This window comes from Peromyscus eremicus, chromosome 6, assembly GCF_949786415.1.
Source record: "Peromyscus eremicus chromosome 6, PerEre_H2_v1, whole genome shotgun sequence".
Lineage (NCBI taxonomy): Eukaryota > Metazoa > Chordata > Mammalia > Rodentia > Cricetidae > Peromyscus > Peromyscus eremicus.
The window spans coordinates 12,530,700-12,554,656 of NC_081421.1; the positions used below are offsets into that span (position 1 = coordinate 12,530,700).

Here is a 23,957-nt window from a genome sequence, read left to right on the forward strand (position 1 = left end):
GAGTTGGATGCTGCCTAACATCCAACCACTAATATGTGTAACATGTCATGCATGTCAATGCCTTGTATTTAGAGTGTTGTATCAATGCCCTATCCAGAAAAGTGAGTAACACAACCTCATTCCTTGTGAGTTGACATAGCAATGTATTTCTCATTCATATGATAGCATGTGTTAGCTAGAAGCTCTTTTCAGCTTCATCCTAATTCTAGGGATCTGAATGATGAAATTAGCCATCATTTGCAACATCGCTGGAGATTGCCAACCCCCCTCCTCAGATACCTGTTTTCTCACTTTAAAATTCTATGACTGTTTTTACCAACAAAGATGTGTTATATGGTGACATTTTATTTGTACTGAAATGTGATTTTATTTGTATGTTAATAAATAAAGTTGCCTGGGGGTCAGAGCTATTAGCAAGCCATAGCAAAAGCTGGACATTGGTGGTGCATGCCTTTAATCCCAGCACTTGGTAGGCAGAGCTAGGTAGATCTCTGTGTGTTCAAGGATAAAGCCAGCATGGAAACACACGCCTTTAATCTCAATACCAACCATAGAAGACCTGGAGGTCTGTACAGACAGGCAGTGACAAGGCAGTCATGTGGTTGGGTTTACAACCAATGAGAAGGCAGAACAGAAAGTCTTTATAAAAAGACAGACACATAGGAAGTAGGTCTCTTTCAGAGAGGTAGGACCATCGCAAGAGGAAGGGTAAGGTTTTTAGCTCTTAGCTCTGACCTCTTGGCTTTCTTCTTTGCATTGGTTCTGTGTTTCTTATTGAATAAGATGGTTACTTCTACAGTGTTGTTTCCAACTTTAGATTTAGAAAGATCTAAAAGTTCTTATCCTTTTGCTTTCTAAGTCCTGAGCCAGCAGGCTATTCTTCTGGAGAAGCCATGTGAAGAAGGCTCTGGAAGACAATGGGAGAGAAAAACTCAGCCACAAAGCTAGATAAAGCTTCCCAATCATTTCTGCCTGGAACCTCATGAGAAACCTCAAAGCAAAATTAAACAATGCCCCATGAGCTTTCAACCCACAAAACCATGAGAGAAAACAAAAGTTGCCTGTTAAAAATTATTAAGTGGTAGTTATAGGACAATTGATAATGAAAATATTTTGTCACCCTGGCAAAAGGAGAGAGCATGAGCAAGGTGCACACGTATTCTAAGCTTTTCTTTGGAAGTGACACAAATAATTTCTGGGGGTCAGTGGTGAACACAGTATATAACCAGTATTAGCATCTCCTCAGGAGAACACAGGGCTGCAGAGGAGTATCTCCATGAGATAACTGGTAATCAGGAGTACATGCAGTACTAAGGAACCAAACTTAAAGAATATGGGCAGAGAATGTAGATGACAGTTTGTAAATGACCTCTAAACAAGGTAAGGGTAGGGAAGAAAAGGAGGGGAAAAAAGAATCAGAAAAAGACCATCAACAATGCACAAGGACAATCTTGGAATCCAAAGAATTTAAATAAGGTAATGGCCTGATACAAATCTGTAATCCCAGCACTAGGGAGGGTGGGACAGGAAAATCAAGAGTTGGAGGCCAACCTTAGGTACATATATAATGAGTCTGAGTGTAGTCTGGGCCTCACAGTGAGATCTTGCCTCAAAACAATAAAAATACAGCAGTCAAGAATAAAGAGCCAAAACGGGTGATTGAGGGAAGAGATCCAGAGACACTCAAAGAAAGAAATCAGTCACAAGCCTCAGACAGAGGGAGAGAAAGGAAAGTAATATTGGACAGGTGGAAATTCAAGAAGGGCATTCAATGAGACAGCAGTGTGAGCGGTCTTGGAGTGGGTAATGAATACAGCAAATGGGGACCCTGAGACAGACTAGAATAGGAAAAATGATCACTTTAAGAGAGGGCATCTCACAGGTTAGTTTATCTAGGAAAAGACAAGGAGATCACTTAGGGATTTATGGAAATCTCTGAATGCAAACAGCTTTTCTGAATTGCTGAGTTCCCTGCTCCCGGCCCCTGAGATTGATATCTGATCAAAGGATATTAACATACATGATGAGTCCCTTCATGTGGGGATGAAGTTGGGAAGTCACAAGTGGAAAATTACTGCAGTATTCAAAGCAGGAATATTGACTTGGAAGAGATTATTATGACAGGGCAAAAAAGGGAAGAATTCTTTTGGACCAGTTTAGGAGGCTTACCTTAAGGGTACCCTGCTCAGAGGACCCCAACAGAGGGTGGGGTTTCTAATGTGAACTCAAAACATTTATTTAAGGAAGGGCATAAAACTTTTTGCTTCACTAGACAATATTAACTATTCAACATTCCCCATCCCATGTAGGGACAACAGAAATACAATGCTTTTAGTTCCTCTCTCTTCCAAATCAATTAAATGAAACAAAACTAAATACCCCATCATCAGCTCCAAAGTTAAGTCTGGCCATTTAACAGTTGTTCTCAGTCAGTACCACCTTCCTAGGCAGCAAGTATGCAGTACAGAGGAAGAGGGTTTTCATGTCATAATGCCTGGGGTAACCAACTATGCTCCATGTCCATAGCCTTTCATAAGAACTCCCCAAAGCCATGTAAGGAAAGGCAATCTCACTGCCAGTTAATGCTTTAGAGACAGCTAGAGACCCAACTCTGAAAAGTAAGATATGAGTGGTCCTCCTTCCATGAAGCCTCTGGGGTCCTTTCTTCTTACTGTCTTTTTCAACTGTGCAGACACTGCCGCCATTTCTTTCCCAAAACTAGTTTTTTCCCAATCTTCTATCACTGACATCTCCATTTTCTGTTACCAAGTACCACAGCAACTGTGACTTCTAACCCTTAACCTTACGGTGACCATTGAGGTTTGCCTGTGACAACCTGATTTTATTCCTGTTCTCCCAGTGTAGTTTATATGGTCGCTTACTTATTTTCAATTAAAAACAACAGCTCTGACTTTGAAAAAAAATGTTCTCAGACAGGGATTGGCAAACCATGGCTTACAGGCTGTTTCTGTACCTACTTAGGGGCTGAAACCGACTGTAATGTTATTAAGTGATTTAAAAATCAAAAGGATAGGCAAGGCATGGTCATCCTCATCTACATATCAAGTTCAAAGCCAGTCTGGGATACATGACACCCAAAACAAAGGGATGGCATTTTATGACAACAGAAATTAAAGTTCAGTGTCTCTAAGCACAGTTTTAATTGCCACACTCGTTCACTTAAGTATTAACTATGAGTTGAGAAGTTGGTGCAGAGACCTTACGGCCTAAATATAAAATTCATTACAGAAAACTGTTTTTCAATCCCCGCACTAACGACACCATTAGTCTTATGTACAGCCACAGTAGCATAATTGGTTCCCCATCCCACCCTTCTCCAAGAGCTAAATCCTCTCCAGGGAAGTTTTGATCATCAGTATCGTTGACAGGTAGTATCGTCCTATCCCTTCACCCTAAGACAACTATCTAAAAACAGCAGCCAGGAAAGCTCATTCCTTCTTTTCCAGACCACCGCTCACGTTAAAGCCAGAGTCCTTTGTGCTGGGTAGCTCATCCCTAAGCTGTCACAGTTCGTCTATACCTGTCCCCACCCTCTCCTTTGCTCAAAGTTACAAGGCACCGGCCAGTCCCTGGATCCACCTTCCTTCCTCACAGGCAGGGCGGCAGAAGCCTGTCAAACTAGTTGAGAGAGGGAGGCGGGCGTGGCCGGGAGCCGGTGGAATTCAGGCTGGAAAGCCAGGGCTCCAGAGGGCAAGCGACGGGCGGCCTTCTCCGCGCATTCCCACCGCGGAGGAGGAGGCAGCGCACGGGCGAGCTCGCGTCGGCCTCCGGATCTGGAGCTGAGGCATCGGGCGCAGCTAGGACTGATGTCCGCAGCCCGGCTCCACACGCGGTCCCGCAGCTCCCTCTCCATTCCGGCCTCCGCCGTGCGCCGTCACAGACGCGGCCGCAAAAAGCTGCCGCGGGGCGCACGCGCGCTGCAGGGAGGGGTCGCCGAAGAGAGCCCAGCGCGTGGCGCTCCGGGGCCCGCGCACGCGCCCCAGCGGCGTCCCGCCCATAAGCGCGAACGCGCACGCGCACGGCCGGCTCCTCCCTTTTTTGTCCCCGCCCCTCTATCCCCCTCAGCCCCGCCCCTCTCTCACACTCCCTAGGCTGTAGCGCTGAGAGAGTGAGAGCCGGGAAGTGTGGGGCGAGGTGGGCGGGGCATCGCCCGCGCGCGCCGCCAGCAAGGGCAGGAGCTGCGAGAGCGAAGCCAGGCAACGTTACCCCGTCAACAGCCAATAAGCAGCCGGCACTGCCACGCCCCGTCCCCTCACGTGATTGGCTGCGCGCCGCCTGGTGGGCGGGGCCGGCCGCGGGCTTGGGGAGGGCAGGGGGCGGGAGGAGGAAGGCGCTGGCGGGCAGTGATGGCGGCGGGTGATGGGGACGTAAAGCTAGGCACCCTGGGGAGCAGCGGTGAGCGCGGCGGCGACGGCGGCGACGGGAGCCCTGGCGGCGCGGGAGCGACGGCGGCGGGGAGCAGTTGGGCGGCGGCGCTGCTGGCGGCGGGCGGGGAGATGCTGCTGAACGTGGCGCTGCTGGCGCTGGTGCTGCTGGGGGCCTACCGGCTGTGGGTGCGCTGGGGGCGGCGGGGTCTGGGCGCGGGGCCCGGAGCGGGCGAGGAGAGCCCGGCCGCCACGCTACCACGCATGAAGAAACGGGACTTCAGCCTGGAGCAGCTGCGCCAGTACGACGGGGCGCGCACGCCGCGCATCCTGCTCGCGGTCAATGGGAAAGTCTTCGACGTGACCAAAGGCAGCAAGTTCTACGGCCCCGGTGAGGAATGAGGGGTATCGGGGGCCCGGGACACCCTATCTCCGCCGCGGCCACGCACCTGGACGCCCGCCCCGTGCATGCCCCCAGCTGCGGGGCTCGGGGGCTCCAGTGGCGCCCCACAAACCTGCTCTCGGCGTTCCTTCCCTTCCCACCCCGTGTCTTCTCGCAGCTTTTCCTGGGGCTGAAATTCTCAAAATTCTTACGAGTTGACTCTAGTCACTTTGGCCCTCAACCTTTCTCCTGAGCTTTCTGATATCTGGGCTTTGTGAGGGCAAAAGGGATAAGGAGATGGCTAAAGTGGCGACCCAAAGTTTTCGGCCCTGTGCAAGTTACAGCTTTTTGCTCGGAATTGCCTGACACTTAGCTACTCTTTGCTTCTCTGGACTAGGTTGCATGGAGCCAGGCATAGGGACACGTAGATTCAAGTCCCAACCCTCCCGGTTCTGGAGCTCCGTATAAGAACCACCTCCGACTCATTTTCTTCCTTTTTCTAAAAAGCCAGTTTTGGCTCCAAGATGCTTTCCAAGATTAACACTGTATGTGAGATGAGGACGAACCATAATGTAGATCTTAATAAGACTGGCAACTATACTGGCCCTCAGTGTCTGGGGTGGAGCTCATCTGCCTAGCAGGCGTGTCTGTCTGTCTCTGTCTCTCCCTCTCTCTCCTCTCTCTCTTCTCTCCTCTCTCTCCTCTCTCTCTTCTCTCCTCTCTCCTCTCTTCTCTCTCTTCTCTCTTCTCTCTTCTTCTCTCTCTCTCTCTTCCCCTCCCTCTCTCCCTCCCTCCCTCCCTCCCTTCCTTCCTCCTCCCTCCTTTTTCTCTCTGCTAGTAGTAAGATAAGTGTTCAAATACCCGTTGATAATGAATTATTGTGTTTTCCCTGCCATGCACTGGTTCTCCAAGTTAAAGGTTTTACAACTTTGCTTTCAGAAAACTATGGAAGGCAATTGCTGTAGAAGCCCTTTAACAGTGTAGAGGTAATCTGTTTCAGATTACACAAATAAACTTCAAACTCGGGGAGTCTGTTGGTAGTCCATAAAATTGAGCAACATTGTGTGTCCTGGTTATGCAGTGATTAATGCTTTAAGTGGGGCGGCGGAGGGGGAGCAGTTACAATAAGAGTAAAGCAAGAGACCAAAAGTGACCCATTCCTGGAAGGACTACATCCAGCTTTTAAACAAGGTTTCCTTTTAATTTTGTTAATGTACGTGATTTATTGACACTGAATATGCTTCTTATTTCAGTGCTTAGCTGGATGCTATTTCAGAAGTGTTTGCGTTTGTTGATTGGATTAGGGGTAAGAAACTGGAGTGTTTGGTGTTGGATCTGTTTATTTCTTAGCTTATGTTTCATTACATATATAATATGTAATACTTCCTTCTGGATGTATAAACAAATACCACATGTCTCCTTGCTTACATCAACTTCAGTAGCTAATACTTTTTTGTTTAAGAGCATGTTGAACAAGAGACTAGGACCGAAGTATATTATTTACACAGACCAAGTCAAATAAACTTTTTAAAGTCAAGAATTTACACGGATTTTGTACCTAGTTACAGCCTTTCCCCCAGTGGCATTAAAAAGTGTGTTCAGTGGTTAAAGATTGTCTAGAGTATTTGTAAAAAGAACCATCAGTAGTCCTCACACATTAAGAAAGAGGCAGATAGTTTGGGCAGCCTCCAGTGGCAAACGTGTGGCAGAAGTTAAAAACTAAGAGTAGGAAGTATACTGTAGATTGGGACTCTGTGGCTTGAGCACCTAGACATTCTTCAGATGATAATGAAGAACCACCCTAGGTGTGGTAGTACAGGCAGTAGTAGTAGTGTGGTAGTACCCTAGAAACAGAGGCAGGTGGGTCTCTGAGTTCTAGGCCACTTGGGGTTGCATAGTGAGAGCCTCTCTCAAGACAAAAAGGAATAGAGAACCACTTCCTTGTTCTGATGCATAGTTATTTTATTACAGGTATCAATAAACAGTCTAGTAGGAGTATCTGAAAAGTTGGGGTTTTTTTTTGTTTTTTGAAACAGGGTTTTTCCATGTAGTTTTGGTACCTGTCCTGGATCTCGCTCTGTAGACCAGACTGGCCTCGAACTCACACAGATCCGTCTGGCTCTGCCTCCTGAGTGCTGAGATTAAAGGCATGTGCCACCACCGCCTGGCTTGAAAGATTTTATTATTGGGAAGAACTTAAATGTAGCCAGAGCATCTCGGGAGCTTCTAATCTGTTGATTTTGTTTATTTTTTGTTTATTTATTTATTTTTGGATAGACCACATTTGAGTGCTTTCCAGGAGTCTTGATGCCATTTTCCTTTTATTCTCGAATAAATTAGATAATTTTGTAGAGTTATAGTCTCCTTATCTAAGAATCTTGGTAATTTGAAAAACTCAGCCTAGAGCCCGAAAGCTTATTTTGTGCCCAAACTGCTATCAGTTTCCATTTTGCAGTGATATGTTTACGATTAAAGAGTGTTCTGGGAGGGTTTTTTCCCTCCGTAATGCTGGACACGATCTTCAGCTGTGCGTCTTTAAAGTTCCACTCATTAAAAATAAAATTAAATGGCAATACTTCACATGTACTGCCCTGCCAGCCTGTTGCCAGAATGTGTTGACTTTGTTGTCAGTATTGTAGGTAGTAATAGGCAGGTACTTGGCCAACTTGAACGAAGTGTGATCATGTAGGAAACTGAATTTCCTGAGCATCCAATGATCAACCATTTGTCATTTCTGCAGATCTTTGGTGAAGTTGCAAAGTATCTGCCTTACAGATGGGTTTAAGTCAGCTGGCTTGGATCACATAGATAAATCTGAAAACTAGGTATGTTTGACTGCAAAGTTTTTATACACTGATAAACAGCTTCTGGGATGAACTTAAAAGAATCCTATTACTGGTTTTTCTTTATACCCTTTTCTCGTTGCTTTCCATACAGATTTTGAGCTTCAAATATACTTTCATTTCATGGCTTTTATGTTGGTTGTTCTTGCTGCCCGTTATGGTAGCCCAAGCCACAAATGGCTAATTAAAATTAATGTATTTTAAAGGGAGTTATTTGATAACAAGTAGGCACATTCCTCAGCCACATGATTACCACACTAAACCTTGTACTTGATGGAGTGCTGTACTCCTGCTACCCTAGGAGTTACTAGCGATCAGTATTGATTCTGGAAGCCAGTGAACAGAAGTTCATGCTCCATTTCTGGAGCAGGTTTCATTTCTTTTCTTTTTTCTTTTTTTTAATGGCTCTACAAGATATTTGTATTCTCGTTTTACATTTTTGAAAACTAGAACTTAGAAATTTTGCCCCCAAAGCACCTATCTAACTAAGTAGCCACACTAAAAGTCAAGCCCATATCCGGCTGCCTTCACAGGTCGTTTCTTCTTGTCACCTTATCCATCAAGTCTATGCTTACATTCAAAGTAGGTTTTGATTATATTAACGTGTACTCTTAAATGTATTACAGCAGGAGAGCTTTGTACATTTTATTCTTTGGAATGGTAAAAAAACATACTTTGGTTATTTGATATTTTTCCCTACTCATTTGTCAATATATGCCAAAGCTATAGCCAGCTTACCTTTTAAATTCTACTGAAAAGGAAAAGGCCATATAAGTAGCCCCTTGGAGCTGCCTAATAGGAGGTTGGGGAAAGGAGCCCATGAACCTAAATCCTTCCCCCTTTTAATCTTGTCTTCAGTGTGTTAATTTTTATTTAACATTTTAATTTACAAAACTGTGGTTTAGCAAGAGTTGCAACATAAGGCCAAACCCGGCCTGACCTACTGCTGCATGGATGTGTCCAAGTTGTCACAATCCAGCTGTCATCACAGGTTCTTGCTTTGAAGCCAACTAGGTTTGTTGTTTGGGCTGGTTACCACATGCATCTTGTTCGCTACCGGTAAGATAAAGGGGACCCGCAACAGTTTCTGAAGTAGCTAAGCATGCTTGTGCACACTTGTAATGCCAGCACTCTTGAGGTAGAGGCAGGAAGATGGCCTTTAGTTAGAGGATAACCAGGCTACATAGTTGAGCTTTAGGATCCCTGTACTGTGAGTTCCTGTCTTGAAAAAAGCAAAGTCCAGAAGAGTTTTATATTGTGCTGATCATTTCTATAATATTGGTTATCTGTTCTGAATTCTACATTATTGCATTGCTTTTAATGTTTTAGAGAACTGTATTGTGTTAAATACTACAACAAATGAAAATAACAAAATTGAGAGCAGAAAATGCCAATTGAGATTAGAAGTAAGAAACAGAACTAGTCACATGTACTTAGCTGTTCAGATGCTTCTCAAGGCCCTTTGGGCAATCTGGCATAGACCATTCCTCCCCATATGCCTGTGGCATACATCACTATATAAGTCTTGGTGCCTGTATCCTTTCTCAAGATCTTTAATATGAGACTTCATCTCCATTTTTAAATACTGAGAAAGGAGCACCTTAGATTTCACTACAGTAAGACTGTAAGTAAGGCAATTTCAGAAATGGAGTTAGTCTTTGGCACAGACCAGTCCATATCTGTGGACTTGACATTGCTTGAGGACAGGCAGTAAGTATACAAACATACCTCAGTATGTAATTATACTCTGTTAAAAAAAATCAGTGCTATGAATGAAATTAGGGTTATGATCAAGGGGCTTACTTGGGTATTTAGAAGTACCTTATTTCTATTAGATGTCATAAAGTGAAGGTGTGACTCTTTAGCTGTGAAGGGGCCGGCTATACAGAGATTGTTCTGAAATGGGTTATTAGCCTTACCGTACAGTAGGGTGAGCACATAGAAGCCATCTAATCAGACCCATCTCTTGTCATCTCCATTGATAGTTCAGGTTTGGTTTCAACCTTTAGTTACTTGTAGTTAGTTCGGGGTTTATTACTACAGTCCTTGAGACCAAGTACTGTTTTGTTCTTGTAAAAAAAAATATATAACTAGGCCAGGAGGTGGTGGAGCATGCCTTTATCCCAGCACTCAGGAGGCAGAGGTGGGATTCTGTGAGTTCAAGGCTAGTCTGTTCTACAGAGTGAGTTCCAGGACAACCAAGGCCACATAGAGAAACCCTGTCTTAAAAACCCTAAAACATAGAACTAGATTTTGAACTCTCATCAGCATTTTATGTTCTCATAGCTCAGTCGGGTTACATTTTTGTGAGTACTGTTGTGTTTTTGTCTCCACCATCTTGTTTAACCATCTCTGGCCCACCTTTGTGACTGGCAGTGCCCTGAATGCAGTTCAGTTCAGAAGAAACTCTACCCTAGGTCTTCACTTGCTGGTTCTTCTTAAAGTTTACCCCTCCCCTTCCTCTTCTCTGCCAAGGTGGGTAAATCTGTCTAGTCTTCTGGTGGTTTTGTTAAGATATGGTTTAGATGTTGACTTGTCCTTTGGAACAATGGAAGATTTTAGCCAAATATCATTCCATGTAAATTGGTAAAGCCTACCTCTTGAAGATGCCTCACTGCTACTTGACAGGTTTTTCTCCCTTTTAGTGCTTAGATGACCTGGGCCTCAAGCATCTAGGTCAGATGCTGGACTTCTCACCTATGCCGTAGCCCTGGACATTTTTTCCTTTTAGGAAACGTGTGTATGTGTATGTGCACCACATTTATGTTGGTGCCTGCAGAGCCCAGCAAAAGGAAACAAATCCCCCAGAGCTGTCCAGTGTGGGTGCTGTGAGTGGAACTCGGATCTTTGTAATGTGGTTGCTTTTTTGAAAATTAATTTACTATTTCTTAGCCAGGTGTGGTGGTACACACCTTTAATCTCGGCACCCAGAGAGGCAGGGCAGGTGGATCTCTGTGAATTTGAGGCCTGTCTGGTGAACAAAGTGAGTTCCTGGACAGCTGGACTATTATATAGAGAAACCCTGTCTCAAAAAAACAAAACAAAAGAGAGAGAGAAAAGAAAATTGACTCTGTCTACGGTCCTGATCTGTTTTGTGTATGTGTGCACACTGCAGGTGGAAGGCAGAGGTGGACATCAGTGTCGTCTTTAACTTCTCTCCACCTTCCTTTTCCAGACAAGGTCTCACTGAATTTGGAGGAGCTCACCAGTTGAGCCAGGCTGCCAGCACGCTCTGGGGATCGTTTTTTTTGTTTTTGTTTTTTGTTTTTTTTGTTTTTTTATATATATATCCATGATCCCATGCCAGGCTGGAGTCAGAGGCACACACCTGGCTTTCTGTACGAGTGCTAGAGATCCAAACTCGGGTCCTTCCACTTGTGCAACAAGTACTTGACTGGCTAAGCTTCTCTCCTTCCCTAACTGGAGCATGCTGGACTCTGCTAACTGTCCATTTTAGAACATTTAGACTTGACTTTTAATCATTGCGTCCTCCATTCTCTCATCTTCCCCCTGGAAGATAGGTAGATGTGTGTTAGTTTCCCATGTGTTCTTCATGACTGCCTTTGTCAACTGGAGTCTGTCTGCCTTTGTTCTTCTTGTGTTAGTTATCTTGGGGCACGAGTGTGTCTGCTCCCCGCTGGTGCTTGTGCATATGGCTTGTCATTTTTGTTGTACCTTCTTTCCATCAATCACTGCATTCTTGGTTTCTTGTCCACATCCTGGAGTGTTTCATCAATTGTCAATTGTGGATGTGCTACTGTAGGGTGCTTTGAAGCAGATCCCAAAATAAGGCCGTATGTGTAAGGTTTTTTTAATGATGGCATTTTTAAAAGATGATACATGCTCAAGACTGAAAACTCCAAAGGATTTACAGTGAAAAGTAAGGCTCTTCCCAAGAGCCCCCTCACGCCACTGTGCAGTGGAAATGGATCAAGGTTAGTGCTACAGAGCTGTGCTGTGCAGGTGAAAGTCTGAACAGGAGTCTTATTTCCCCACACTCCCGAGGGCCTTTCGTATCATTCCTATCGCATGGAAGCTATCTCGTTAACCCTGTTGGTGAGCTTGTGAGTTTTACCTGTCTCTTAGTAATGATGCTGTGGGAAACAGCCTTGTACCAGTGCTCTATATGTAAATAAGCTGTGAGTCCTAGAAGCAGAATTACTAAGGCTGATGGTGTGACCGTGCTTGGTGTGGGGACTTCATTTGGAGTTGCCCTCCAGAGAGCTTGACCTATATGTACTTCCTGACGATGCTTGTTTCTCATCCTTGTCAAAAATGTGATGCTTTAAACTGCTTGCTTTTTGTTGGTCTGAGGTTGAAACAGCATTCCAGTCACTATTTAAATTTGCATTTCTCTTTTTCTGAATGAGTGTGTGTATGTGTGTGTGTGTGTGTGTGTGTGTGTGTGTGTGTGTGTGTGTGTGGTGGGGGGATGTAGACAGGTGCAGGTGTGCATGCATATGGAAGTCAAGACACCAACCTTGAATGTCATTCCTCGGTTGCTGTCTACCTTTCTTTTTTTGTCAGACAGGACCTCTCTCTAGTGTAGAACTCAGTAAGTAGATGAGGCTGACTGACTAGTGGAACCCAAGGGACTAACCTGTCTCCACCGCCTCTATGCTGGGATTGCAAACATGCCACCACACCCACCTTTATCATTTTCAGTGTTGATTCCAGGGATTGAACTTAGGTCTTAAACATTTATTTAGAGAATGTGTGTGCATGTGCCCACAAGAAGGCACAGCATGGTGCACATGTAGAGATTAGAGCAACTTGCTGGAGTCGTTTCTTCCATGTAGTGCTCTGTTATCGAATTCAGGCCGTGAGGCTTGGCGCCAAGTGACTTCGTGCTGAGCCATCTTGTCAGGTCTTCTTGCTTACAGGGCAAGCATTTTAAAGATTAAACAATCTCCCTAGCCCAAAATTTCACATCTTTAAGAAAATCTGAGTCTTTTTGTTTTCTTTTCTACATATATTTGTTCATATGTTCTTTGCCACATTTTCTTCAATTGTGATACTCATCATTTTAATTTTTAAGTTTATTTTGTGTATGGGTATTTGGCTGCATGTGTGCCTGTGCATTATGTGTATGGTGGTTGCTTTGAGGAGGTCAGAAGAGAGCATCAGATCTCCTGGAACTAGATAGAATTACAGACAGTTGTGAGCCATCATGTGGGTGCTAGGAATTGAACCCATGCCCTCTGGATCAATAGCCAGTGCTCTTAACTGCTGAGCCATCTCTCCAACCCTTGTTGTTTTGGTATTTTATTATTATGTGTATGTATGATGTGTGTTCATGAATGCTGGTGCTCAGTGTATGTATGGAGGTTTCTAGGTCAATTTTCAGGAATCCATTCTCTTCCTGTCATGGGATCTGGGTATCAAAATTCAGGTCATCAGTGTGCTTGGCAAACGTTCATATCTGCTGAGCCCCTCACCAGCCCTGCATAGCATTTTTACCTGTGCTTTTGTGTGTGTGGTACTAGGGATTGGCCTCTCTCATACTAGACAAGCACTCTCCACTTAGCATGGCATCTATCCCTGTATAGTGTTTTAAACCACAAACTGTGGTTTTATGTATTCAGATTTAGCTTCTGTCTTGAGTTATGTCTCATACTTAGCCTTCCTTCCCCTTCCTTTCGCCCTCATTCTACTCTGGGGTGTGTGCACACGTGTGTTTTAAACTACATTCACCATGTAAGCCATGCATGGGCTCTTTGTCTTTCTGATTTGAACATGATGGCTCTCCAGTTCGCCCTTTTCCTGTATGCGCAAGCCTTCGAGTTGGCCATTCAGAAGCAAGGTGGGGTTTTCAGTCAGGTGAAGCAGCAGTGTGTTACTTGGTGTGGGTGGCCCCTCCAGCATAAAAGTGTCTTGTCTTCTTAACAGCAACCTTCTTCTGCTTTACTGTCCTGGCTCTAAAAGTCCTGGAGCTTTCCAGATCAGAGTGCAAAGTATCTCTGTACATTTACAGTAGCTTTATAGAGATACCAGTTTCAAGTCATGAAAATAACTTATGGAGTATTTCTCCTTTATCATCCTACAGTCAAATTGTGTTATAGATTTTATTACTTACCACATTTTCTGTTTATTATTTTTATATCATTGTTTCATAATGAGCATATGTATATGCCCATTATATGCATATGGTTTATTAACATTTCAAAAATATGTCACAGCACTCTACACAGTTGTATCAAAAATAAGTAGTTTTAGGGTTTAGAAGCTAATAAGTTGATTGACTTTCATCTCAGACGTTTTTCTTGTTTCTTGTTTTATTTGTCTCACTATGTAGCCTAGGCAGACCTCAAACGCACAGTGTTGTACCTGGTGTAATTTATTGACTTCTTCATCCCATTGCTGCTTGGGAGCTGCACTGAGTGTTCTACCCTTTGCTACTCCAGGGAACGGTCAAAATTCCAAGTATTCTCACCAACATACAGTCAGAGGCTGTTAGGTTAGCCAGTTACTTGATTGGGATCATTGAAATAATGTCTAAATAGTCTTGACACTCAGAAAACAGCATTTGCTTTTTTGGTAAATCATACCATAGAGACTTAACAGTAGATGAACTTTGCTTTTCTTGGGTAGCTCCCATTTTGTTGTTTTTGTTTTGTGAACAGCCATGTGTAGTTAGCAAAATGCTATTGCTGATAACATTATTTGTTGTGGAGGGTACCCAAGAGGGGAAGGAATGCTGGTTGTGTTACGAATGAAGGAAGACACCTTTTTGTCAGACCTCAAAGCCTCCCTTGACAAGCTGCCCAATTCCAACCCTACTTCTTAGTCTCCTTAGGTTCTTCAGTGGCCTTCCAGCATGGAGCAAAGAGCATGTGCGCAAAGGCCTCTTCAGCAGGAGATGCTTCCACAGAAGCATTTGTGAAGGGGACACTTGAACATAGTTTAAGGAGTAGAGGAATATATTACTCATCCTTTTCCTTGAACGAGTTGACAGAACACAATTTTATCTGGAATTTCTTTAGCAACAAAAACATTAGCAGATTCTTTCAAAATTGACCCTTCCTTAGGGGAGCTGACAGAGAACTTTACTTGAGGACCCCCTGGTGTGCATGTTAACATACTCAAAGACGGAGGGTTTCTGTAGCTTGCTTATTGGTTTGTGTGGTGCTGAGGGGTGCAGTGTCACGTGTGCTGTTGTTATAAGCACTGACCTTCATTCCCACCTTTGCATCACTCAGATAGGCCTATGGTTACAGTCAGGCAAGAGGGGTGCAGGGCCAAGGCCTTTAGAGCTGCACAGGGAGTTGGGGGCGAGCTTGGGCACCTAGTAACACTGTCTGAAAAGGAGAAAGTGAGTGGTGGAGATTGTTCTCAGTGCCACTCTGCCCTGTGTGTTCTCAATGTAGACGCTCCAGTGTGTGGACCCTGAGTGTTCTCAGTGTAGACGCTCCAGTGTGTGAACCCTGAGTGTTCTCAGTGTAGACGCTCCAGTGTGTGGACCCTGAGTGTTCTCAGTGTAGACGCTCCAGTGTGTGGACCCTGAGTGTTCTCAGTGTAGACGCTCCAGTGTGTGAACCCTCAGTGTTCTCAGTGTAGACACTCCAGTGTGTGAACCCTGAGTGTTCTCAGTGTAGACGCTCCAGTGTGTGGACCCTGAGTGTTCTCAGTGTAGACGCTCCAGTGTGTGGACCCTGAGTGTTCTCAGTGTAGACGCTCCAGTGTATGGACCCTGAGTGTTCTCAGTGTAGACGCTCTGAGCATGTGGGTCCTCAGCTTTCTGGAGACACAGTTTTTGTAGTGGTGGGAAAAGTGGAGGTGCTGCCCGTTCTGTCCATAACTTCAGGCAAGCCACTGTGTTCTGATTTTTTTATGATCTGCCAAGTAGAGGAAGAAAAGCAAAATCTGTTCCTTTTTATGAACTCCTGAAGGAGCGAAGTGTGAATTTGCTGGGAAAATCTTTCAATGGAAATCGTCATTTCCTCTTCAGAGTTGTTGCTCTTGTGTCATTTTTTTACTCCTTCTTTGTTTCCAAGAGACGAAAAACCCATCTTCATTCTGTCTTCTTTGTCTGCTTACATATATTTCTCTCTCTACAAAGCGGGTAGAATTCTGCACAAAGGATTGTTGTTTGGTTTTTCAAGACAGGGTTTCTCTTTGCGCCTTTCCTGGGACTCACTCTGTAGCCCAGGCTGGCCTCGAACTCAGAGATCCGCCTGGCTTTGCCTCCTGAGTGCTGGCATTAAAGGTGTGCGCCACCACTGCCTGGCTTTCTTGCTAACTTTTAAGTTTACATTTCCTCTAAAATAGTTGACTCCAATTTAATGAACTTTTGAATTTCACTCTGTGAGTAGAAACTATATTAAATTTATTTTTCTAAAAGCTTAATACTCCTTGAATTTCAGTTGAGATTGTAGCAAAGTTTCAAAGTCATAATTGTTGACTAGTGATAGTGTCTATTTTCTTATATAGAAGACACATTTGAGGGAACAAAACAGTGTTTGTATTATTGGGAGAGTATTAAATCATGGGTATATCCATTCAGTAAGAAAAAAAATTAGCCAATTAGTTGTAATTTGTGATAGTCACCTAATGCCTATTGATAACATGGAGAATGCTTAATAATTAAGTAAGCTGGAAGCACTACCCACCTGTCACCTTCAGGCCAAACCTAAAAAAGCTGTTTTAGAACTCATGGGAGAGTCGTTCTAGCTCCATGCTACAGACCTTTCCAAGAATGAACTTTTACCCCAGTCATGTTTCCAGTGAAGTATAGTCCGTAATTCAAGTTACTGCTCATAGTGCTGAGGTGTTCTTCTGTTTAGGTGAGGTTTAATTTCCTGTCTCAGAAAGTGCAGGTACTTTCTGATTCTTAGGAGTTTTCCAAATGCTTTCAAGTGAGAACAGGTGCGATTGTCTTTCACTTAGAAATCAAGGCAATTTTACTCTTGTTTTCTTGAAGTTAGGCAATACTTTATTCTAATAAGTCCCTTTGTTAATTAATAGTTTTCATGGGCCTGGGAGGTGGCTTAGTGGATAAAAGCATTTGTCTGACCTGAGTTTGGATCCCTGAGGCCCAAAGCAGAAGGCATTTTGTCCTTGGACTGCACTTGTGCTGTGGCATGTCTGTTACACACAAACATGAATGCACAAACACAAAATAAGTCATTTTTAAAAGAATTGTTCCTAAGCCAATAATTGGCTGCTCATGACAGCGAAGCCTCTAACTGTGGTTTTAAAACTGTTTCCTCAGAATGAATTTCGCCCTCTGTGGAGGAGCTCATAAACTTGAAAGAAGTTGTCGTTTGTAGAACTATGTATTTGGAGAATCTTATTATCGTTGAAGTATTTTTGGGAAACATTTTGAACACAAAGATCTCTTTGGCCCTTTCTGCAATGTAAGATGCAAGCAGTTAAATCTTAAAAGATTTCTGTAGTAAGGGTGGAGAGATGGCTCTGACGGTTCAGTATTTGCTGGATGTACATGAGGACTGAGTTCAGAGCTCCAGCATCGACATGAAAAGCACAGTCCAGTTGTGCACGCCTCAAAGCCCATGCTGGGGAGGTGGAGAAGCGGGGGTTCCTGAACTGTCTGACCAGCCAGGAGAGCCAGATCAGTGAGCTAGCTCCAGGTGTAGTGAGCCAAGCTGTCTCAGGAAATAGGGCAGAGACTGAGCCAGACGCCTGACATAGATGCACACACGAACACCAACGGAGTTTTGTTCAAGTTCAGCTTTTGTTTTGAGAATTTCATGCAGGAATAAGTTGTGTTTGATCAGATCACCCCATTGCTTCCTCCAATTCCTTCCCTATCCCACTGCAACTTTTTTACCCTGTTAGTGTGCTTTTGAAATACCCACTGGCTCCATGTGGTGCTGCCGGTATGGGTATGGGTATGGGTGTAGGGCTGCCTACCGGAGCATCCCACTGACCCTCCTCTCCCAGCATACAAGTTTGGGGGTATCTGATTTGAATTATTGTCAGTAAAAAGCTTTACTTTGGTAAAAGGGAAATTCCCAACAAATCTCTGATTATCTCGTCCAGTATCTCCATATTTTGAAATTAAGGCTCTGTACCAAATGCACATCATGGAGAGGACCCAGATGTCTAGACACACTTTAAAATGGTGTTAGGCTCTGAGCTGTCTCTTTCTCTTTCAGCGGGCCCATATGGAATCTTTGCTGGCAGGGATGCCTCCAGGGGGCTGGCGACATTCTGCCTGGATAAGGATGCACTTAGAGATGAGTATGATGACCTCTCAGATTTGAACGCAGTGCAAATGGAGAGTGTTCGAGAATGGGAAATGCAGTTTAAAGGTATCATCATTTGGAAAACTGAACATATGCTATTGTGCATGCCTTAAAGGACACCTTCTATTTTCATTTCCATCATTATTAGGGTGTATTTTAATTAATAAGACGGTTACATGGGACAATTAGGTTGAAAGTCTGTGTTTAAAATGTATTTAGCACCAGGTGTGGCATGTGCCCATGAGCCCAACAGTCTCAAATTGTGGTGCTTTCAGAGGTTTTCTAAGACTTGTTCATTAGGGAGTGATTTTGTTTTGTTAAATACAGGCTTGTATTTCAAACAAGCTGAAGGCTTAGGGTGTAGCACAGGAGTAGATTGTGCATGACCTCCTTGTGCCCTGGGTTCTGTCCCAGCACCTTGAGAACTACCACAACCGGGAACAACAAATGAATAAGTGATATCAACACTGTAATGATAATGTATTGCAAAAGGATTGAATTGTTCTTCACTTTGAATGTTTAGTAAAGAAGGACTACTGTGCCCTCACAAGATCAGTTTCTCCCCTGTGCAACATTGCCTGCGCCGTCGATCGCCTGCTGGGTCATTGGAGCAGCTCATTGGGCATCTTGGCACTTGTCTTGGGTCTCCTATGTGCAGAGCCCGCTGCTAACCCTTTGCACAGCTAATCCACTTAGTCTTGGTTTAATTCACTTAGCCCAAGTTTTACTTCCAGACAGAAAACAAACGTGTTTCACCTGCCTACAAGGTTCTAAGTTAAACACTTGACACATAAAAGCAAAGTAAAGATCTAAGGGAAGAGTTTGAGATGGGGGAGAATGATGGTGTGGTTGGTAGGGGCCTTGCAGAGCCTGCAGAGAGCCCAGAGAAATGAGCTACAAGTTACTTGTCCTTTTCTCTCCAGAATATTCCTCAGATCTGTTTACCCTCTGGTTCTCCACCTCATAGGCTCTGCTGCTACTACCACCCCATCTTCATTCAGCCCAAGAAAGTCTCCTTCTGCATGGTTTATACTCCAAAATATTAGCATGAAGTTTTGTAATCCACATTTTAAATGACTTAGAAATTTCCACTTATATATGTACATACGTTTGTGTGTGTGGCCTAGATTGACATCAGACTCATAACAGAACAAGTACTGTGATTGCATGTATGAACTACTAGATCTGATTATTGGAGAGAAAACTCCAGCTACAAACGGCGTCCAACGGGACTCCAGCTACAGATTATTTTAATACTTTAGCTGAAGTGTTTGAGTTATTAAGAGTTAGAAGAGCCCGGTGATGGTGGCACACACCTTTAATCCCAGCACTGAGGAGGCAGAGGCAGGCAGATCTCTGTGAGTTCAAGGACAGCCTGGTCTACTGATCTGAGTTCCAGGACAGCCAGGGCTACACAGAGAAACCCTGTCTTGAAACAACAACAAAGAGTTAAAAGAATGGGACTAATGGGGCACAGTGGCAGAGCTTAAAGCCTCAGGTCCAAACCCTAGCAGCCCAAAACAGAAGAGCCACATTCCAAGGCTTACTAATGCCGAGCTGGGCAGCTCTGAGATGGTCCATGCATGTACATTTTAGAACTGCAGATGAGACCTTCTAACACTGAACTCCCTTCAAAGAGCAGTCTAAACCTTCTCAGCCTGTTGCCTTCTGTTCAGGCCTTACATGTGTGTAAATGAAGCATTGCAGGAAGGTAGCTTGTTCTGAGTGACTTAAGAGGCGAGTGCCTTCTTGCAGTACAGTGGAATTGTGAAACAAATTTAACCATTACTGACTGACTTTGTTTTGATGTATCTTTCAGAAAAATATGATTATGTAGGCAGACTCCTAAAGCCAGGGGAAGAACCGTCAGAGTACACAGATGAGGAGGACACCAAGGATCACAGTAAACAGGATTGAACTTGGTGAACAACCAAAGCCAGGGGCCTTCAGAACTGCAACTCTTCCTCCTTTCAGAGAATGTCCAGTCTTTGGGTGTGGTGCACCTGCTGTGAGAAACACTTCGCCAGAGTATACAAGATAACGTGCTTCACTATGAAGATCTGAATATGAGGCATTGTGTGTGCAGTTTGTACTGTCTGGTGGGCTTCATCATCCTGAAAAGGAGACAGGGCCTTCTTAACTGCAAGAAAGTCACCAGGTTACTTTGACCCCTCCCCTCCCTCCCTCCCTCCCTCCCTCCCTCCCTCCCTCCCTCCCTTCCTTCCTTCCCTCGTCCCTCTTTCTTCTTCCTCCTTCCTCTCTGCCTTCCTGTCCCCCACCCTTCACTATCTCTCTTTTAAAACAAAACAAAAAGTATCAAAGACACCGGACCGGTATTTACTACTCAGTGTGCAGATCTCTGGAACCAGCAAGGGAGCCTGTTCACAGGCTGGGGTTTATTGTGTTAAGGAAGAGCCCTGTGGTTGCACATTCGTTTAAGAAGTTCAAGCTACTGAAAGGTTAAAAGTGAATTCCCAAATTTTTTTTCTGGGCTTTGTCAGGGAAGAGAAAGAAACTTCCTTCTAAGAAAGATTTGGAAATGAGAGGGACTTGCAGTGGATTGAAGTCGGCAGTCCCCAGCTAAGATAATTTGAAACCAATTTTATTTCCTTCCCTTCCTTCGCTAGGTCAAATCAATATTAATTGTGCCTTATTTCACTTCCATAAACTTGAATTATTTTTAGGAAAAGCCCCTCTGTGAATTCAGAAGTCACTACAAGCAGCATGGAGACTGAGGTTGATGTCCTTCTGTGTGTAGAATGTAAAGGAATACTCAGTGTTAACTGCCATGTGTTAATACACAAACATAGCTAGCATTGTGATGGCCAAATGCATCCCCTATGCTTTTTTCTTTTCCAAGAAAAATTGAAAAATCAACAACTCTTCCCCAACAGCTGCCTACTTCTAGGAGTCTGACCCTCACATGTCACTGGTGTGTGGGGCCGTGGTATGAATGTCTGTGTGGGTGAGTCTGGATGTGTGTGAGAGCACCTTGGGAGGGACTCTTTCTGCGATGCTGTAAATACGAGTACCGTTTTAATAAAGCATGTACAGTGAACCAAATAAGCTGGAGTTGGACTCTAAATGCAGAGCCGTGAGCCAGTGTGTCGTATGCTAATAAGACTGCATTTGATTCAGGAGGAGGAAAAAACTCTGGGAAATGGAAATCGGGCACTGGTTAGCCAAGCTGTCCATGTACCACATTCAGTATAACTGAGGCAGTTCCACCTTGGTGGAACTCTCCCATGTGGGGTCGTTCAGGTAAGAAGTGATGTATTACAGTGTACATGTTTGTACTCAGGCTTTGCTGCCACTGCTTGTGCCAGAAGCACTAGCCTTCCAAGCAGTAGCTGACATAAAACAGTATTACGGATAGCTATTAAATCCCTTCATTGTTAGTTGAAAAAGTTCTACTTCAGAGCCTGCTTAGGTCAAATTTTGGCTTTATCCTGATGAATTCTTGGTCAGGGACAAGTTGCTCCCACATAGAAAAGCCCAAAATGGGTGACGTGGAAAGACTTGTGCCAGATGGGTGTATGCATGCAGAAACCGTCAAGATGACGTGGTAAGCAGAGGGTGCAAAATGCTACGTTCCCATTCAGTCCTGGAATATTCTCTAGAAAAGTGTGGTTGTCACCAAATCCTGGCTGAAGAGCTCATGTGATCACTGAAGAGTGTTGATAAATGCTTTCTTTTTTATGTAAAATATTTTCTAAAACTAAATTGTTAAAGTATAGATCCTCTGATGTAGTAAATGGTATATCTGAACTGTTGGACCTGAAGGTTGAGACCCTGCATCTGTGAGAAGCCCCAGGTGTTCATGCAGTAAAAACAATGCATTTTGTTTCTAAAGGAAGTGGTTTTGTGTTTTGGACTTGAAATAAACTGTTGTATAGATAATTTCGTAACTCCAGTCAAATGTCTCATTGTCAGTAGCGTGCAGCAGTCTTGGAGGGGTCTGTCTGTAACTGGCATGTTTCCCCAAATCGCCTGCTTGTTAGGGGTTTAAAAGACGTGTATTCATTTTTCTTTTCCTTCAATGTTAGAGTTCAAACCCAAGGCTTCACACATTGCTCAACCAGTTAGCTACATCCCAAGCTCCAAAGTATACACTTCCTACCTGCTGAGCTTAAGTTCATTGTAATGATTCCTCCAATCATCCTTAGGATCGGGCATGTCTGAGAAACACTGCGTTCATCTTTTCAAGTTGTGTGGTCCATATTTGCCATGCAATAAAAATAGAACTTAGAATTTTGGTCTGATTCCCTATATTTGTTTTTTGTTTTTTAAATACTTTCATGTGAATGAGTGTTTTATCTGCATGTATCTCTGTGCACCACATGCATGCAGTGCCCTCGGGGGTCAGAAGAGGGCATCAGATCCCATGTTACTGGGGTTACCATGATTGAAAGACATCATGTGGGTGCTGGAATTGAACTCTAGTGCCCTGGAAGGGCATAGATGCTCTTAGGCACCAAACCATCTCTAGTTCCCTACACTTTCAGCTTCTCTAGAGTTCTGTGTTAAAAGTCGTTTTCTTGTCAAATTAAATCATGAGTTTAGAAAACAGTAAAATTGTAACATTACTTAGGTTTTGTCTCTTGTGGTCCCCTTCGAGTAGAAGCAGTGAGGTTCCCTGTAGGGGATAAACCCATTCAGATGAAGTTTACTAAACCTTGATTGGTGCACTTTCCTAATTCTTGCTGCCTTCGTTAGAGCTGCAGACTCTTGATCATTCAACTCTTTCCACAGGCTTCAAGGCTCAAGTCAGTATGTTGAATTAGCACTTAGGAAATTTGTCCTCTAGGAAGCAAAGCCACCTTGAACCAGCCTCCTCATCTGCATATCCCACTTACCTTTGTCATGACTAAGTGTGGCAGCTTGCTGAGCATCTGTGCCAGTAAGATGTTAACAATGACAGCTCTGTGAGGTCAGAATAGACCGGCAGTCCTTTACTTGGAAGACTATACATTCATTCCTCCGAGCTTATTGGAAGTAGAGTTGAGTACCGTTGCACGGAGATAAGAGTAATAGTTCTGATGCTTCTAAGGGAGTGTGTTCCACTCAGGTCAGCCATTGACTAGGTAAATAATACTAAATTAGACCATGAGCTATGGGGGAAGGGTCAATAATGACCAGCCCTTATTAGTCTTTATGCAGAAAATATAATTCCCAGTCAGTGTCACAGCTGAGACACCGAGGAATATTGGGCTAAACAACAGCTCTCCCATCTGCTCTGCCTCCATTCAAGGGACCATTTGAGGTGCTGTGAGCACTGGCTGAGCCTGCAGAGCTATCGTGTGCATGTAGGGCCCAGCCAAGCCCTCATAAGTGTGCAGTACTCAGCCTGGTGAATATCTACGTGTGTCTTAAATGCTCTTTAACCACTCCCAAGTGAAAATAACAGTGCAGACTGTTCTGTGTATCAGTTGGTTTGGATTTGCTTAAAAGAACCAAGTGTAGAAGATAGATTCAGAATGTGTTTTTGCTGGTTATAAAAGTGTGAATTGACCCAAAGTTGTAATTCAGCAGTTAACTGTGTAAAGCCCTTTTCTCACAACCTCCATTGTGTTTAGAATTCCAGGGTATCCTCTTACTCCAAGACTGGGGTTTCCCCAAACACTTCTGCCTGACTTGCTGGAACTTCACATGTTACTCTGCCCTAAGGAAGTCATTCCTCCTCCTCCTCACTGTCCCCAGCTACCAGCAGTCCTTACAGGGCCTAGTTGATACCAGTGAGGAATTGAAAACCAAGGTAAGAAACCCTTCAGTTTGATCTACAGGGGCTGGAGAGATGGCTCACTGGTTAAGAGCATGTTCTGTTCTGGCAGAGGACTCCAGCCATGTTGGATGGATCACAACTGCCTAGAACTCCAGCTCCAGAGGATCTGATGTCCTCTTCTGAACTCCACAGGCACCTACCTGCATGTGTGTGCACATACACACATCTACACATAAGTTTAAAATAATAATTTGTAAAAGGACAAACTACAGTGTGATAAAAGTAAATGGAAACTGGCCTGGGCCTGATGTGCTTTCCCAGGGGTGGGGGAACCCCACCTGTGGGAAGAGACCTTTGCCCTTACAGCAATGAGAAATAGGGAACAGGGAGAAGATAAAATTAAGTCATGTCTCACAT

General features: G+C 44.0%; 1 protein-coding gene across 1 annotated transcript; it reads left to right on the top strand.

Moving 5' to 3' along the window:
* The first annotated feature begins 4,049 nt into the window (after positions 1–4,049).
* Pgrmc2 (progesterone receptor membrane component 2) lies at positions 4,050–21,718 on the top strand. Its single transcript, XM_059265163.1, has 3 exons — positions 4,050–4,776; positions 17,729–17,884; positions 19,638–21,718. The coding sequence occupies exons 1-3, from the start codon at positions 4,368–4,370 to the stop codon at positions 19,733–19,735; spliced, it is 663 nt and encodes a 220-aa protein (XP_059121146.1). The 5' UTR covers positions 4,050–4,367; the 3' UTR covers positions 19,736–21,718.
* The last annotated feature ends 2,239 nt before the right edge of the window (positions 21,719–23,957 follow it).

What these genes read in the sequence shown, in the direction of transcription:
- Pgrmc2 (XM_059265163.1), top strand. Translation starts at nt 4,368, where the DNA reads ATGGCGGCGGGTGATGGGGACGTAAAGCTAGGCACCCTGGGGAGCAGC. An exon ending in CAGCAAGTTCTACGGCCCCG is followed by an intron (nt 4,777 to 17,728) that starts GTGAGGAATGAG and finishes TTTCTCTTTCAG; the next exon opens with CGGGCCCATATGGAATCTTT. An exon ending in ATGGGAAATGCAGTTTAAAG is followed by an intron (nt 17,885 to 19,637) that starts GTATCATCATTT and finishes TGTATCTTTCAG; the next exon opens with AAAAATATGATTATGTAGGC.